Source organism: Melanotaenia boesemani, chromosome 12, assembly GCF_017639745.1.
Source record: "Melanotaenia boesemani isolate fMelBoe1 chromosome 12, fMelBoe1.pri, whole genome shotgun sequence".
Lineage (NCBI taxonomy): Eukaryota > Metazoa > Chordata > Actinopteri > Atheriniformes > Melanotaeniidae > Melanotaenia > Melanotaenia boesemani.
Window position 1 is genome coordinate 13663338 of NC_055693.1, and position 19348 is coordinate 13682685.

Below are 19348 nucleotides of genomic sequence, written 5' to 3' on the forward strand. Positions count from 1 at the left end.
GAAGTGAACTCAGTCAAGGACCATAAGGAATGTTTGGTTGTTTGCATTTCACCATTTTGTATCCTCTGATAATTATTTCTAGCATTTATTGGCAGGACTGTTTGGAGATAACACAGAAAAATGTTCTCTCTGTGCTTGTGATGCCACTTCTTTCAGGCGCAGAGCAATTTCAGATGTGTTGAGTGCAAGATGACAGATCAATGATACAGTCATTTTTACAATTAATGTTGTGTGTCAATGTGGAAAAAATAGGTATGTCTGTGAAAGGAGAAGTCTTAGTGTTGCAATTAATTTACAACCTTAAATTAACAACATGGTTTACTTTTAAGAAAAGAGACCTTGAGAAGAATGTTGCTGCAGAAGAGTATCTACATGTAACAATGAACCAATTTTAATTAACTGCTCAGTGAACAATCACTAAGTGAAGCAGCAATAAAGGCTTTGGTATGTATTGAAGAAGTGCTGTAAATGAAGGAGTCTGCTGTTGGTTGACTGGGGCTGTTTGTTTAGTCACCCGGTGTGATAACCTGAATCCTGACCGGCTGCAGGTTTTAGTTTATATCCAACACAATGTAGATAAAAACAATGCACCTACCAATAGACCAGGGACTCAGGCTCATTTGTTGTGGTCTGTTAATTTTTCTTATATCCTATCAAGTCCTACTAATTTTGATTAGTTTTTTTTTTCTTTAATAAACAAGCCAAAAAAGTAGGGATGCACAGATACATCAGCTTAAAATCAGTTTGGAATGATATTCAGCTTGTTGACAATAACAAATAAGATTTATTTATAAGAATTTTTAAGGTTTGTGTTACATTTATATTCAACGGTGTATTTTTAAAGCGTTATGAAGGGCTAAAAGATTTAGGTGTTTTATTAATAAAGCATATTACCTTGTCTTTAACATCTGTATTGGTTCAGGATTTCACAACTGATGCATTTCTGTGAATAAAAGGTCTTGCAGGGGTGTAATCTGTAGAGGATCAGAATTTTACACAACACCAGCTTGAATGTTTGAAGCTTTTTTCACCCACCTTCTGTAAAACTGACTGTAAAGTTCTGGGGGTTCATAACATTTCAGCTCACATAAAGTGCATCCGCTCTCTTGAAAAACATAATTTACTGTGTGCAGGAATGTGGGTAGAGGTACTACTATATATCAGATCCAGTCATCCAGTTCAGCATACTGATCTATGTTGTTTCTTGTGCTTGGTTTGTCCAAATACCATTTTTGGGGTTTTGTGATTTAATTGCCTCCAATAAAGTCCTTTTTTTCTTTCACTTTCCCCTCTTCTGCTCTTTTCTTTTACATAAAATTGAACTGTTTTGATCAACTTTTTTGCCAAGCAAAACAAGGTATGATAAAAAGACCACAAGATAACACCTCTGGCCCAACGTGCAACATGCGCTTCAAGATTTTCTACTAGTTCAAACATTCATGTCTCTCACAGAATTAATTATAATAAATTTCATGGTCTCTTGACTTTTCCTAAGTTAAACATTTCAAATTTGTTATGGCCCATATAACAACAGACCAAGCAGTGAAGCCTCTGTGAGAAGTAAAACTATTGTCTTGACTATTTTAACTAAGTTGCTGACACACTGCTGCCCACCCTGACTATATAATCCTTCCATCTTTCTGTCTTTCTTAGGTATTGTGTCGCTGATCTCTCTGGTGATCCTTTCCTACGACCGCTACAGCACTTTGACTGTGTACAACAAGCGTGGGCTTGACTACCGTAAGCCGCTGCTGGCTGTTGGGGGCTCTTGGCTCTACTCCTTGTTCTGGACAGTGCCCCCTCTGTTGGGCTGGAGCAGCTATGGTGTAGAGGGGGCAGGAACAAGCTGCTCTGTCTCATGGACGGCGAACACGGCTCAGTCGCACGCCTACATAATCTGCCTCTTCATTTTTTGCCTGGGTCTGCCCGTGCTGGTGATGATCTACTGCTACAGCCGGCTGCTCTGGGCAGTCAAACAGGTAGGAGTCACTCCAAGTGTCTGTGTGTGTGTTTGTGTGTGAGATTATTGATGTTTTATCCCTGTTTGGCAAATTTTAAATTTTAAGACAAAAACTTCCAACAAAGAAAGTCAGTTAGCTTTAAAGGGACAATAGATAAAATTTCATCATTTGTAGACTGAAGGAATTTAAAAATTGCTATGTTACGAACTAGTGGTGTATAGCATGACGTCACACACCGTCACTCTGTGTTGATTTTCAGCCCCATATTTACCAGCTGGTCTGGCATTCATAAACTTTCATGTGGATCGAAGCCTTCGGCTCTCCCTTACTATAAATAACTGCAACAAGGCATATTTTCAAAGTGAAATGGCGGAACGCTACGTTCAGCTGAAGACAACAAAAAATACAAAAACATTGATGAAGAAGTTGCCAGATAAAGAGAAGAACACATCGTATGTAACAACACAAATGTTATAAGTTACTTCGACGTGTTCCGCTAAATAGTGATATTGTTTTTTTAAACTTTATTTTTATATAATGGTATATAATGGTGCCAGACCATAGTGAGTACTATATATCAAATAACAGCCAAAAGATAATAACAGAAATTAACATAAACAACATCAAACATCAATCCTAGCTGATATACAGAAAGGAAATAATATATATTGACTTGTGGAGTCCCCCAGGGGTCAGTCCTTGGACCTCTTCTGATCAACTTGTTTATGCTCCCTTTGGGTCAAATATTACAGAACTATAGCATTAATTATCAAAGTTATGCAGATGATACACAACTTTATTTGTCTCTGTCACCAGACGACTGCAGCCCAATAGACTTATTGTGTCAGTGTCTGGAGCAAATAAACACCTGGATGAGGGAGAATTTTCTACAATTAAATGAAGACAAAACAGATTATTCTGTTTGGTAGCAAAGAGAAGAGGGTCAGCAATGGGAAACACCTGGAGACTCGGGCTCTTAAAATCACAGACCAAGTTTGTAACCTTGGAGTGTTGATAGACTCAGATCTGACTTTCAGCAGCCACATCAAAGCTGTCACTAAGAAGCTTTTTACCAGCTCAGAAACATCAACAGAATTAAAAGTTTAGTCTCCCAGAAAGACCAAGAGAAACTCATCCATGCATTCATCTCCAGTAGGCTGGATTACTGTAACGGTCTTTTAACAGGACTTCCTAAAAACAGCATTAAACATCTGCAGCTCATCTAAAATGCAACTGCTAGAGTTTTAACCAGGACTAAGAGATCTGAACACATCACACCAGTTTTGAAATCTTTACACTGGCTTCCAGTCAGTCACAGAATAGATTTTAAAACCCTTCTGATCGTTTACAAATCCCAGAATGCTTTAGGCCCAGAATACATCTGTGATATGTTCAGAGAATATAAACCTAGCAGAGCTCTTAGGTCCAAAGACTCTGGTCAACTAGTCCAAACCAGAGTCCAGACTAAACATGGAGAAGCAGCATTTAGCTGTTATGCTGCAAACAAGTGGAACAAACTGCCAGTGGAGATTAAACTTTCCCCAAATGTAGACATTTTTAAATCCAGGTTAAAAAAATTTCTTTTCTCATGCACCTATGCATGAAATCTGCATGTTAACTTTTTTAACTTATCTTGCTTTTAATAATTTTAATGTAATTTATTATTTTATTGTGATTGTGTGTTGCTGCCTTTTACTATTTCTAAATATCTGTAGTGCCTTTGTTTTATGTAAAGCACTTTGAATTGTCCTGTACATGAAATGTGCTAAACAAATAAACTGCCTTGCCATGCCTATAAAAGGAATATGTATATATAATATGTAAAAGGAAATATCTACAGTGCAACAAACAAAATCTAAAAGGCATAGCATGCATTTAAATACTCTCCAACCCCCCTGCTACCCCCTTCCCCTGTACATCTCTAAAAATTTGCAATCATGCATGTGCACATTGATATTTTCACCAATCCTTCTCATTCCTTTTCTTTTTTCATTAACATACTATGACTGGAAGAGAGAGACACATTAAAAGAGCAAACAAGCAAGAAAATACATGTTATTACCTCAAAAAGTAATAACCAGAGAGAGGAGATGAAATAAATAAATAAATAAATAAAATTTAAGAGTGAGATAAAAAAAAATGTAATGCTCCCTGTTCGGTTGTTGACTCCTCTAAATAGCTATTTATCCAATAATGTGTCAACAATCTCAATATTGGAATTTTTACCCACTCACTGTGTTTGTACTTTGGTTTACAGGCAAGGCAAGTGGAGGGTTGGGGGAAGTCGCTGGGGGAGGTGTGGCTCATGACACACTTTGTTTTGGTCTACATGCAGCATTCAGCAGCAAACCTTGCAGTGAATCAATTTTGCTCTTTGCCCTTTTAACCTTTGCCATTAAGAAAATAGTTGGTGACCAATGTAACCACTGTAGTATTAGATCTGGCATTTTCTTTATGTGCTCCCCTCAATGTTGTGTATGGAAGCCCATTTCCGTCACTCTGACGAAAAAAAAACCCCATTGTATCTCATTATTATGAGATAGTATCTCAAAATAATGAGATACTTAAGTCATAATTATGAGATACTATCTCATTATTATGAGATACTATCTCATAATATTGAGATAGTTAAGTCATAATTATGAGATAGTATCTCATTATTATGAGATACTATCTCATAATAATGAGATAGTTAAGTCATAATTATGAGATACTATCTCATAATAATGAGATACTATCTCATAATTATGAGATACTAAGTCATAATTATGAGATAGTATCTCATAATAATGAAATACTATCTCATAATAATGAGATAGTATCTCATTATTATGAGATACTTAAGTCATAATTATGAGATACTATGTTTTTTTTTTTCATCAGAGTGACGGAAATGGGCTTCCATAGTTGTGAGATGTTACACCACAGTCATTAAAAACAAATCTCCTTGTCAGTCCTGTACATGCACAGTCAAACAAGTGAATATGTTGTCATGCTAAAGAATTGTTGTAGTTTTTCTGTGATAGGTTATTCTTATTTATATTAGAGTGCCATTTATTGCTAGAAAGCAGTGAACTTTTGAGAAAAGACTGCTAACTTCCAAGATTTTGGTATGTGATTTACAACGACTGACCAAAGAAGAATTACATTCAAGTCGAAAATGGTACTTAGGTGGCAAATGTGATTTTTCTATCTCAGAAATTTTATAATAGGGCTGAGCATGCTGTTGTTGTAATGATGTTTATCTTCACATATCAAGAGCATTAAGGTAAATGTCAGGAGTATGTGAACATACGGCAACATTATGGAAGTGTAGAGTTGTCACTCAAATAAAAAAAACTAGAAACTGAAAATGTGGACTATAAACCATAATTGTTGTTGTATGGGGAAACTGTGCATGCTATGGCCAGAGAAATGCCTAATTTACCAAATGGGATTACATCATTGGAGATATTTGGTGAAGCTTGGAGGACACTGTGATATTGACGTTGCACCCTTAAAGCAGACAGGACTACATCTTTGTGTCAGCAGCTTACTTCTCCCAATCCCAGTGGTGCGTAAAGCCTTTATAATTTTCATTTTTATTTTCAGAAGACAGCCATAGGCGTAATCCCTGGTACATGTTATTAACTAAAAGTAGCACACACTCTGTGGAATCTCAGACATATGCACGCACCGTCTCTGCGTGCAGGCAGGTGACGCATTGTGTTGCTCATAACTGCCCCACATTTCTGTGTGTATTGCAATTAACCAGAGTAGAACAATTCACCATTGGCAAAAATAACTGAAATGTTTCTGCTTGACGGGAATATTTTCCATAAAATGCATTTTGTTCCATTATAGGTCGCAACAGCATCTGCATACAGTAGTTACTTTGATTCATGTTCTTAAAATAAAATTGATCACGTTACAACGTGATAAGTTCCTAACTCTTTTTATTTGGGTGACACGCTTCCGTACAAAACTGCATTTAGTACATGTAAACGTATAAACAATAGTGTATGAGAGCTTGACTTTTACGGTTTTGTTTTTTTCAGTTGTTTCAGTGTAGGAATCAGCTACATAGCAACAAATAACATCAATTGTTCTCTCTCCCTCTCCCTCTACCTCTACCTCTACAATATCTTGGTTCTCTTTGCCCAAAATGCCATGGTGTGCCAGATGCATGCATTTTTTAGATTTACACGCTTCTCTAGTGTTACTTTAAATTAAAAAAAAAAAAAATGTGCAAGAATGCATACACCATAAAAGGAGGCATATACTCAAAGACTGAACCCTGAGTATAGAATAATATAAGCCAGCTTTAGATATGTTTCACATAGACTTTACTCTTGAAGAGATACTAATTGTCTTTAGCTCTTCCCTTCATTAATTTCCACTGCAGACAGTCTCCCCAAAACTTAGCTTGGTTTGGGTGATTACCATTGCAGAGCTATGTGAAGCTGCAGTTACACAGACACAGCATTCAGTGTGAGCATAATCACTTTGCACTGGAGATGTCACGTACAGAAAGAAAAAGAGCCGTGTGCAAAACTGTACTCCTCATTAATGAACTGCACTCTTGGATTTACAGTTAATGTGCATGGACGTGCACGCATGGGATATGTGTGCCTTGTGTTTTTACATTGCATGTCCACTAATATGTATGTTGTATGCACAGATCTTTTGTCCTTAGAAAACAAGAAAGTATGTTTAGTATGGGCAAAATTCTACACTGCTGCAGAAACTTCACTGTTAAGCCCACAGCAAGGACTCTTTATGATCAGTCGAGGTTTGCAGTGGACATCACCACTTAGTAACAGCTCATCTTACCTGGAACCTTGGCTGAAATTTTTGTAAAAAAAAAAAAAAAGTACCTGTAAATGGGTATTACAAAAAGTGGAAATAATTAAAGGCATTTTTCAAAATAAGCTTCACTCTCCACCTTCCTCAAAATTACCCCAGCCTTAAAAAGCACCAACAACCACATTTAAAAATACTGTTGGTGTGTCCTTTCTGGGCTACTGTAGAAACATAGCGGTGCAACATGGTGTAGAGGCGAGGAGTACAACTTGCTAAAAAAAATACTTGTTCTGAAGTTATTTCATGTCAAACTGCACTAACAAAAACATAATTAGAATTATTCTACTTTTTTCTGCCAACACACATTAATAAATTGTTACGGACCCCTTCTGGTCTAGGGGTGGAAGGGGTTGAGTAACACAACAAGCCGGTGTTATGATCAAAAACAACAATAATTTATTTACACAAATGTTCAATATTTACAAAAACTTAAAGTGTCCTTATTAGGTAAATTACAACAATAACAAAAGATGACCTATAAAAGGAAAACGCACGCTAACCGGCGGCAAATTATAACTTGCTTACAAAAAAACACAAAGGAAACTTAACCAAACAAGAAACTATAGTGTCAAACAAAACAATCCTAAATAACAAAAGGAGGGGAGTTTCTCCTAATGAGAAAACTCCCAAACAATCAATCACTATAAATCACTGAAATTACAATCCGTCTGTTGAACAGTCCAGTCAGAATTCTAAAGGTTCAAGAGCCACCAAGTGTCCTCAGACACATAAACCATACAAACAGCTCAAAGAAACCACACAATGTACAAACTACTCAGAGAACCCAACACGAGGCGAACTGCGTCCTAGTGACACAGCTGCCATGAATAATGACAGGTCCTCCTATTTAAGGGCGAGTCATCTCTCAATGATTTCCAGCTGGGATGAGCGGGAGCAGTAGCGACCAATCGGTGAGGCGGAGGGGAGGAACTGCAGCTTCTGGTCCACAGCCAATCCCGAAGCAGCACTGGCTCAGCAGCATTTGCATATCCAAGTCTGGAGTGACAGGCTGGAGGCCAATCCAAAAGGCCAGGGGCCGTAACACCCCCTCCCTTAAAATCTGGCCACAGATACTCCAAACACATCTCCAGCTTGCAATACAGAAACACAGGTTAAACCATCAAGAACACATATACAATCACAAACAGTCCTAAAGACGAGATAAGGCATCCGCGAAAAGGTTATCCACCCCCTTTTTATGCCTAATCTCCAGGTCGTATTCCTGCAGAATGAGTGCCCATCGCATCAATCTCTGATTATGGTTATACATACGACTTAGAAAGGTTAACGGATTGTGGTCCGTAAATACCTGAATGGGCACAGGAGAGGATCCCACATATACATCGAAGTGCTGTAGTGCCAGGAGTAACGACAGCGTTTCCTTCTCGATGGTGGAATAATGCAACTGATGTCGGCTGAACTTACGGGAGAAATAACAGACAGGGTGATCAATCCCATCGTTACCAGACTGGAGGAGCACGGCGCCAGCCCCTACAGCACTGGCATCTATATCCAGTTTGAAGGGTTTCTCTATATTAGGAGCCGCTAACACTGGTGCATTTTTAAGTAGAGCTTTTACACTATCGAACGCGTGTTGGCACTTGTGGGTCCATAGAAATTCCTGCTTAGGACTTACTAAGGACGTCAATGGTTCTACAACTGTAGAGTAATTTCTACAGAAGTTTCTGTAATAACCGGCCATCCCCAGAAAACGGCGCAAGGCTTTTCGGTCTTCTGGAATGGGGAATTGGGTTATCGAACTCACTTTAGCTTCCACCGGACGCACGATTCCCTGTCCTACCTGTCGGCCTAGATAGGTGACAGTAGCGCGACCGAATTCGCATTTGGCAAGGTTCAGGGTTAAGCTGGCGTCAGCTAAACGTGCAAATATTGTCTCCAAAGCAGACACATGATCTTCCCATTTGTCCGTGAATACCACCACGTCATCCAAGTACGCAGAACAAAATGGAAGATCCGAAAATAGCGTATTAACGAGACGCTGAAATGTGGCAGGGGCATTACACATGCCAAAAGCCATAACTGTGTATTGCAGGAAGGTATCAGGAGTAGCAAAAGCAGAAATTAATGAAGCACGAGGTGTAAGTGGAACTTGCCAGTACCCTTTTAACAGGTCCAACTTACTGACATATTGTGCATTCCCAATAGTATCTACACAATCGTCTACGCGAGGTAGAGGATACGCATCCGTAACAGTTACAGCGTTAACCTTCCTGTAATCGGTAATAAACCGTGGAGATCCATCGGGTTTGGTTTCAACAAGGCAGGGCGAACTCCAAGGACTGGAACTAGGTACAGCAAAACCATGCTGCAGCAGATAGTCCGTTTCTTGTTTCATCTGAGCCCTTTTTCCAGGATTACACCTGTAGGGATGTTGTTTAATTGGACGACTTGTTCCCACGTCTATGTCATGCTGGATGACATGAGTTTGGGAAGGAATGTCCTGAAATATAACAGGGTATCTGTTTATCAAAGAGAGTAGGTCAGTTTTCTGTTCGTCAGGCAGGTAATCTAACGTTGAAGTCAGCGATGTCAACATTTCAGAGTTTGACAGCCGCGGCATCAAGCGCGATTCTATGCGTTTCGTAAATGCCAGTTCCGGTTCCGTAGTATCCACCATAGTAAAAGCCGCACAACTCTTCACAGCTTCATGGGATGCGGGAACTTTGACTTTTTTTAATGCAACATCTGCATCACGGGTCACATAAGCCTTGAGCATGTTTATGTGACAAACTCGGGTCTTTCTCTTACGATCGGGGGTAACAATGACATAATCAGTTTCACTAAGGCGTTGCTTCACCTCATACGGTCCTACAAATCTAGCAGCTAGCGCTGCGCCCTGTACAGGGAGCAATACCAGTACTTTGTCACCTTCCTCAAAGTCTCGGGAAACGGCCTTTTTATCATAACGGCGTTTCATCACTGTTTGGGCGGATTTCAAAGCAATCGCCGCAAGCTCACGGGAACGGTGTAAACGTTCTCGAAACGTTGATACATAATCCAATACGTTCTCTTGGGCAGACGTGGTGGAGTCAAGGAGTTTCTCTTTTAACACTTTGAGAGGTCCCCGTAATTTATGTCCAAAAACAAGTTCTGCTGGACTAAACCCGAGTGATTCCTGAGGGGATTCACGGGTTGCAAACAATACGAAGGGGATACCTTCATCCCAGTCTTTTCCTTCCTGATGACAGTACTTACGCAACATCGATTTAACTGTTTGGTGCCACCGCTCTAAAGCTCCTTGGCTTTCAGGGTGATAGGCACTTGAAATGACATGTTTTATGCGCAGTTCCGCAAGACTTTGCTTAAATACTTTGGACATGAAATTACTTCCTTGGTCTGTTTGAACTACCTTTGGTAGCCCAAACGTAGAAAAGAATTTCAGTAAAGCTTTCACAACTAACCGAGCTGTAATCCGACGCAACGGAATCGCTTCCGGGTAACGGGTCGCTGGGCACATTAGTGTCAAAAGGAATACGTTACCTGATTTAGTACGTGGCAAAGGACCTACACAGTCCAAAATCAGACGCTCAAACGGTTCTGACATTATCGGGATCGGATGTAAAGGGGCACAGGGAACTTTCTGGTTTGGCTTTCCCATGAGTTGACATGTATGACAACTGCGGACAAACCTAACTACGTCAGCCTTTAACCCAGGCCAGAAAAAGTGTTTCAACACACGCTGATAAGTCTTATTAACCCCCACATGTCCCGACCACTGATCATCGTGGGCCAAATGTAATACCTGCTGCCTATATGGGGCAGGCATCACTATTTGAGTCTCCACGTTCCAATCTGTCTCCGCAAGCACAACCGGACGCCAACATCGCAGCAACAATCCACCATCTACATAAAATGCGCTACGTTCGCCACCCCGTTTTTCAGTACTCACCACCTTTTCGAAGCATATGCGTAGTGTAGGATCCTTCTCCTGCGCCTCGCTCAGCATTGCACGGGTCACTGACAGCCAGGAGTCAGCAGTGTTGGGCAGAGAATCCTGAGCTTGTACGTCAGGAGCCTCTGTCCCGTTTTCTGCGTTCTCCTGCTGTTCTTCATCTGTAAAGGATGAGAGCAGAAAGCTGTCAGACAGATCAATCCCTTCCTGTATTTCTGTCTTCTTTTGGCGGGCCTGGGCCCTAGTTACCACACAAGTAGGAGAATTTTGTGTTTCCGTAGGATGATCCAGCACTTCCAGGGATGGAGTTACTCTACCCCCAGCAATATCATTTCCTAGAAGCAGAGATATATTGTCAATGGGCAACTCACGACACACAGCCACAGGAAATCGACCCGAGATTAGTTTTGTGTTTAGATACACATAATGCACAGGACAGGGTGCGTATCCCATCTCAACTCCCCGCAATATAACACTGTAGCCCGCATAAGTCTGTTCTGAGAAGGCCAGTGTATTTGCTAAGATCAGGGTTTGAGATGCACCTGTATCACGCAGTACAAGAATCTTCCGCTCCTCAGAGGCGGAGTCAGTTAAAGACACGGTTCCAGGCATTGTAAATGGCTGGAAACATGGATCCAGGGAGCGATCAACCTTTTTCGATTTACCTGTACTCTTCAGAAATCCCACTCCTTTCTCAGTAGGAGATGGAGTTGAAGAATGATTTCGTTTTTTTAATTTTAAACACGCACTGATCAAATGACCCGGCTGATGACAGTAAAAACAGAGTCTTTCATCAGAGCTTCTGTTCTTAGCCGTTCCCAATATGGGTTTTACATCAGTTTTGGCCACAGGCTGAAATACAGTCTTATGAGTTAAAATATACTCGTCTGCTAAGACTGCAGCGGAAGACAACTCTGTCACTTTCTGTTCATTTAAATGAACCACCAGTTTTTCTGGAAGCTGCTTTTTAAATTCTTCCAGCAACATCAGTTCTCTAAGAGCTTTAAAAGTAGTAACCCCACAAGAAGAACACCATTTATCCAGTAAGGTACTCTTTTCTCGGGCAAATTCCACGTATGTGTGGGTTGCCTCTTTTCTATGGGTTCTAAACCTCTGACGGTAGGCTTCAGGCACAAGCTCGTAAGCTTTTAATACCGTGGCCTTTACAGTGTCATAATTCTGACTGTCCAACAGAGGGAGCGCAGCGACCACCTCCTGCGCTTTTCCTGTGAGTCTGCACTGAATGAGGAGGGACCAACACTCCTGAGGCCACTTTAATGCAATTGCCATGCGTTCAAATGCAGCGAAATAGCAATCCACCTCAGATTCCTTGAAAACTGGTACAAATGGAATAAATTTTGAAATGTCTAAAGGGATAGAGGAGGGAGCAGTACTCAGGGACCCAGACAGGTCACCAGAGACTTGCTTACCTGTGGCTTTTACCTGAGCTTCCAGCTCCAACTGGCGCAGGCGCACTGCTTTTTCAGCTTCTATTTCCATTCTTTTTATTTCCAGGCGCATTTGTCGCTCTTGGGCCTTTTCCTCTGCCTCCAGATGTAATCTGGCAAGCCGCAACCTCAGCCGAGCATCTAGCGGAGAGGTGCCAGCTTCGGAGAGCAAGGGATCAAAACGAGGAAGAGTGACAGGTGTAGCAGGCCTGTCACCAGCCTCTGAAACCTCTCCAGGGATTTCCGACCCAAGCAGCTCATCCTGCTCAGTTTTGCCAGAACCTATCCCCGAGGGACCCGCTTTTTCAGGCGACGCCACCGGAACACTTTCAGCTTCAATAGCAGCCATTTCTGCCACACACAGTACCCGCCTGTCAACCAGACCAGCCACCACCAACGCCCTCATATCCTTTTTCCTAATTTGCTTCGATAAAGGAATCTCATAAAAGTCGGCCAGCACGGCCAAGTCGTCCTTACGACAGAGGTCGATTTGCTCCAGAGTGGGGTTCTCACGGAACCGCTCCAGGCTAAATCGGACCATCATTAATGTCACAACCGCACTCAGCACAGATCACAGCAATAGCCTAGGAAGATTAAACCAAAATATGACTCTATATTATCTTTAAAGAAGGAAAGCTCCCGGACGAGCCCCCATTGTGTTACGGACCCCTTCTGGTCTAGGGGTGGAAGGGGTTGAGTAACACAACAAGCCAGTGTTATGATCAAAAATAACAATAATTTATTTACACAAATGTTCAATATTTACAAAAACTTAAAGTGTCCTTATTAGGTAAATTACAACAATAACAAAAGATGACCTATAAAAGGAAAACGCACGCTAACCGGCGGCAAATTATAACTTGCTTACAAAAAAACACAAAGGAAACTTAACCAAACAAGAAACTATAGTGTCAAACAAGACAAACAATCCTAAATAACAAAAGGAGGGGAGTTTCTCCTAATGAGAAAACTCCCAAACAATCAATCACTATAAATCACTGAAATTACAATCCGTCTGTTGAACAGTCCAGTCAGAATTCTAAAGGTTCAAGAGCCACCAAGTGTCCTCAGACACATAAACCATACAAACAGCTCAAAGAAACCACACAATGTACAAACTACTCAGAGAACCCAACACGAGGCGAACTGCGTCCTAGTGACACAGCTGCCATGAATAATGACAGGTCCTCCTATTTAAGGGCGAGTCATCTCTCAATGATTTCCAGCTGGGATGAGCGGGAGCAGTAGCGACCAATCGGTGAGGCGGAGGGGAGGAACTGCAGCTTCTGGTCCACAGCCAATCCCGAAGCAGCACTGGCTCAGCAGCATTTGCATATCCAAGTCTGGAGTGACAGGCTGGAGGCCAATCCAAAAGGCCAGGGGCCGTAACATAAATCTACTTCATAGATTATTTAAATGAACATTATATAGATTGTTTATTATGCAAAGATGTAAAGGGAAAATGAGATCCTTAAAGAATAAAATCACACTCTCTTGACATGCGTTGTCAACTGAGCTTCCTGGTCTGTGTTCATTCCACCTACAAATGTGAGTGCAGTTTTGAGCCAGAAGTATCCTAATATATCTCTTCACATTTGCCAGCTGAAATGGCCTCACACCAAAAAGCTGATTATATCAGAGTCATCATTGGTCTGTTTTTCTGAGACCAAGAGCCCTTTCACAAACTTATAAGAATTATGTGATGACTCACATCAGGTTAAAAGGTGTTGCTGGTTCGGTTTCAATCATGCTGGTTCTGTGTGGGAACAACAGAACCAGTTTTGATCAATAATGTGACTATGATATTTTGATTAGATCTGATTAGCAGTAGCTCTCATGTTAAAGCAATATTTTAGATTCTGAACCTACATATTTTGTTGAAAATAAATAGACTTTACCTAGAGAGAAATGTAACCGTTAATGACTTTAACTGAGCAGTTAGTAATTTTAAAAGTCAGATTTAGAGTGTACATTTACTTATCTTAAGTACTAAAAGCTGTTGAATTCTCAGTGATTTATTTCAGTAAGCAATGGAAAGTAGCAGCGCAAGGGATTATCACTGCATTACGCCTTAGACAAATCCTAAACCACTCCACCTTCTTGTTTTTTTTTTTTTTTTTTTAATCCATTGTTCTAAAGCACTTTTGGACCTCTGACTGACCTCCTGCTATCAATAAGCAGCTTTTGCAAAGTGTCCTCTAACTATAAAAACCTCTTCGTGGGTCATGTTAGATGAAGCAGCATCAACTCGGCTTCATTACATTTGTTGAGTCTCTCTTCAAACCATCTGTTTGCTTATGTCACTTTGGATAACCACATGTATTTGATTTTGTGCAGTTTGCCGTGTTGTTTCAGCTTCTATTAAACTAGATATCCCAATGTGGACAGTCCCTAGGAGACACAATGAGATCTGATTAAACAGGATTTACTTGTCATGCAGACTGGTGATTCAGAATGAAGAGCAAATGTATTGTCTGCTGTGCTGCTCTTGCTCTTGTACTAAATTATTTTAAAAAGATTAAAAATATTTAAGATAATTACAGAATGAGATTGGTAGTCATGTATTATAGTCAACATGCTCACAATGCTGACAGAAATGCTCTGCAAATTAACATGGCAGAGACTAAAGAAATTATATTTGGGTCACAGTCTGAGTGTCAGTATATTTGTACTGTCATTCATTATGAAAAATCAAGCAGGTACAATCATTTAAATACCCAGGAATCATGTCTAACCAGCTATTGTCTTGATAGGATCACATTAAAATGATTTATAACGAACCAAAACAAAAGATCTATATTGTCCAATGTTTTAGGTCCTTTGGGGCGAGTAAGCAAGTTCTTCTGCTATTTTATACATCTGCTGTCATCTCCACCCTACAGTACTATAATTCTACACGTTACAAAAGTTCCAAAACTAAAACAACAAATAAAAATATGCTCCAAGATCATAGGACAACCTTTAAACATCTTATCACATCTTATCATCAGTCAATTTTTTTAAAAAATCTTGTATAAGTGAGCAAATTTCATGTGTGTACTGTTTTAGTCTTGTTCTGTGTAAACATCCTGACATGATGCAAAACAAATTTCAGACATGTTCAGACGTGTTTCATATCATATTATAGTAAAGCCTTGCTTTTGAAAGGTAGCATTAGTATTTTTTTTATTATATTGCTTTTTTTTTTTTTTAGCAATGCAAGGTCTAATCTCTTTAACTTTTGCATCTGGGTGGGCTGACATCAGGCAGACTCCGGGAAGTCATCATCACAGTCTACTAAAATGTCAGGATGCCTGACATTATCTGTTGTGATTTGTTCAGTTGCCTCCATTATTTCAGCAAAGGTTCAAGGGAAATATCATCGAGCTGAAATTGTACAGCCTTTTTCATCAGGCAAAGCAATAAATGAAAAGCAGAAAGACATTTAAAGAAAAAAGATGTGCATCAGCAAACCACAGAAAACAGATATGATAATGAAGGAGGTAATATAGTAATGCCTCTATAATGGCCATTGTCCAGTGGGGTCAGCGGCTGCTGATCTTGGCCACTAGCAATGTGGTGCTGAATGGGGCCTTCCTCTGCCACTTTCTGGGCAGATGTGATGTGGTCTTTTTATAGCTTGGTGGTATAGTTGGTGGTTTGAACTCAGGTTTGCTTAGACTACATGTTGGAGCATTCTTGGGCAAGATCCAGAACCCCAAGTTGGCTCCAATGGATTCATTGGCATGTAAATTTTTATTTGATATGGAAAATCATTAGTTTTTTTTTCGGGCCTACAGTGGGAGACTAATTAGGCAAAATAGCCACCAGTGGAACAAAACTGGTCTTTTAAGCTACAGTCTATAAGAGCATGACAGCTGTACTGCTGATGGTAACATCTTCAAAGGAAGAAGGTGCATGTGTTTTAATTCAGTTTCTTAAATTAGCACAAAGTTAAAATTGTGCATAAAATGTTTAAAATACACATGCTCTCATATTTATTTTACAAACGGGGAACGTTTCAAAATGTGATTTAAGTCAGCTTCTTAGCTGCTGATTAATTGTGATTGGTTGCAGCTGGTAGCTTTTCTATGCCAAAATAAGAGTTTCTTTGGCAACAGTCACTGGAGCGGAGTGTAAAAGGCTAACGGGCTTAGTGCAAATGTGAAGAAAATATTAACTGGGAATATTGGGGCCATTTCTAAACATCCAAAGGTTGTGATGAGGGTCCACATGCGGAACACCCAGCAGCAGCCAGCAAAGACAAACAGTGGGAGACAAAGACAAATACAAGATACTCCAAACAACCTTGTAAACAGGAGTATCTGGAAGGAAAAGGCAGAAAACAAGAACAGGATCAAAGACAAAAACCAAGAAAATTAGGATAAGTCAGGAAAGATTCTAAGATGGTCTGACAAGGACCACAAACAACCAAAAAATGTGTGGCAATAAAACAAATGGGACACGATTTACCAGATGTCTCAATAAAGACCCTTTTTGCCAGGAAAAGAGGAAGGGGGTGTAAATCAAGAAACCCTGGATATGAGGCAAAAATAGATTTTGTACAACTCTACAAAAGTCTGAAAGTTTGAAAGTCAATATTTGGTATGACCATCTTTATTTTTAACACTGAAGCTTCCTAAAAAAGACACTTGTAGTTATTTCTCCAGGTGTATTGATGGACTTTCCAAACCTCTTCTTTAGATGTTGGCTGCTCGTGTTCTGTTCTGTTAAGATGAACCCATACTTCTTCAATAATGTTGTAGTCCAGGTTATGAGAAGGATTCTTCACACAATCAGACCATTTTTCATGACATGCGGAGCATAGAAGCTGAATGCGGCTTCTCCAGGTCTGGTTCAGACTCTGGGAACTGATAAGAGACCAGATCCAGACAACCTGAGGGGTCTGGTAGGTTCATACTGGGTCAAGAGGTCACTGATATATTTTGGTCTTAAACCAAGTAAAACAATTAACCCTTGAAAAAAGGAACTGAAATATTTCACTTGACAAAAATAAATTCCATAAAATGTATTTTGCTCCAATATTTCTAAATACTTCACAAAGTAGGTTACTTTGGTTCATGTTCTAACAATAAAATTTATCATGTTATAACATATGTTTCATGTTTTTACAATAAAACTATCACATTATAACATGTTAAGCCCTCCCCTCGCCCTTTGGGTGACAACTCGCTTCTCTGCTAAGGTAGTCGTATAGTAACCAAAGATGGAGCTGGCAACAGGCTGCTAACAAACCACAGATACAGTTTTAAATGTGTCTCTTTGCTAAGCTGTGTATTATGTGGTCACACAACACTGGTTCATCTCTTGAGTTAGAAGCCTTTTTTTTATGCTTGAATGATTCATCTCTGTGTTAAATGACTTCATGGAAAAAAATTAACATCCTGTGAAAATGGCTCAAAAGAAAAAGTTTGCAAGATCCTCAGAAAACTAGAAGTTTGTAAACAAAAAGGAAATGAGGCTTGGTTAAAACTTTGCTCATTAGCTTTCTATACATAAAAGCAGACTGACAGTTTACATCCATCCCACTAAAACCTCATGCAGAATACTATGACAGTGTGTTAAATTTGTTGGGTGTGTTTCTGAAGTATTTTATCGTGGCCTTTAATATGCTCTGGCTTGTTCTGTCAGAAACAATAAAGCATTTATAGAAAATCAGTTAAACAGTTTGATTTACCCCAAAAGACTCTGCTACCAGCTGCAGCTACACTGATTTAGCTGGGAAAACAAACATTCAAAGCTAACACATGCATAAACATTAGAGCTTAGTAAAGTCAACAATAACGCACACAGATGGAGATGTTGAGTTTAGGGGGCGCTGTAACAACAAACATTGTCTGAATCCCTTCAGATGTCTATGAAGCGCTTCATTTTATGGTGTTGCAATGAAAAGAAAAAGTTAACCCTAAAAACTCTTTACCTATGTCTATGACTAAGAATGAGTTCATTGTAAATCTGTTGCCAAAACACCTCAAACCGCCAACAAAATTACCATGATATGACTGTTACCATGGTAATCATATATTTTTATAGCTACAAAACTTTCCCAGGGGATGTGAATGGGTGTTCATGTGGGAGTCAATAATACCTCATTTCTGTTCAATAAAAAGCTCCCTGTGGCTCAAAATAAATTGCCTGCAATCATTAGGGAAATTATACCTTTTCATCCTAGTATTATACAAAAAAATAATAGGTGACACATTATTATTCACCTCCTTTCAGCAGTGGGGTGCACTGGACATTTCCTGCAGTAAGTTATATTGCTAAAGTTATCTCATCCATGAGTGGAGCTGAGCTCCTGCTGGCTCAGGGCCAGATAAATCCCCAGAGGTTTTTTTAAAAATTGAGGATAATTCACATTAAAGTTTAAAGTCTAAAATAAATTTATGAAAAAGTGCTGGCCCACGTGGAGTATCTGAGACTCTGAACAGGGACCTATTTCACATTATCTCAGCTTAAATTTTCCACATAGCAGATGAGTAGAGGCAGAGCTAAAATTAAAGCATCTAAAGAAAACTGTTTGACAGAACCTTGGCTATATTAACAGTTTCTTCTTTTCAGACAAAAGTTAAGGTGAAAGATATGCGTTGTACCTTGACATGTTTTGACTGCAGTCGGCAGAAAAAGTTTATTAATTCTGACAGCTTAAACATTGGTGATGTTGAATTATGTTTGCATCCAATTAAAAAACAAACATAGAAGTGAATTAAACAGTGGGTTCATTGTGAATGTCCAGTTCATTTTTCATCATCCAATACCCTGAAAATGAATATAAATGATCAAAGCTGTCCAGTTATTTTGATTAACTTAAAAAACAGACATGTTTTATAAGATAAATGAATATGAACATAGAGACATCATTTGATGCAGTTTGGCTAGTTTGATACATGGCATACATGTTACATTTCACAACAGGAAAAATTTCATAGTTCAGTGATCATTGTAAAATGTTTAAATAAAAGGAATTAATATATTTCCAAATCTGTAAAACTTAGCTGGAACAAACTTTAAAGTTTCAGTCTCTGTTCTAGGCTATTTAAGGATTCCCATTTGAAGACACATCTTTCATACATATGAAAACAGCTCAGTTTATCTTTGGCTTTAAGAGAGTCGGACAGAGATTTGTTTTTATTTTTTCATTTTCTAAGAATAATTGTGCTGATGTTTTAGCCCAGGTGTTCCCT

At 39.5% G+C, this 19348-nt stretch overlaps 1 protein-coding gene across 3 annotated transcripts in view; it reads left to right on the forward strand.

The window, feature by feature from the left end:
- Positions 1-19348, forward strand: part of tmtops2b (teleost multiple tissue opsin 2b) — a 47565-nt gene that overhangs the window by 15159 nt on the left and 13058 nt on the right. For all 3 annotated transcript variants that reach the window (XM_042001559.1, XM_042001560.1, XM_042001558.1), the window contains one exon: positions 1654-1979. In XM_042001559.1, coding sequence (XP_041857493.1) covers positions 1654-1979 — 326 coding nt within the window. The remainder of the gene's footprint in view (positions 1-1653; positions 1980-19348) is intronic.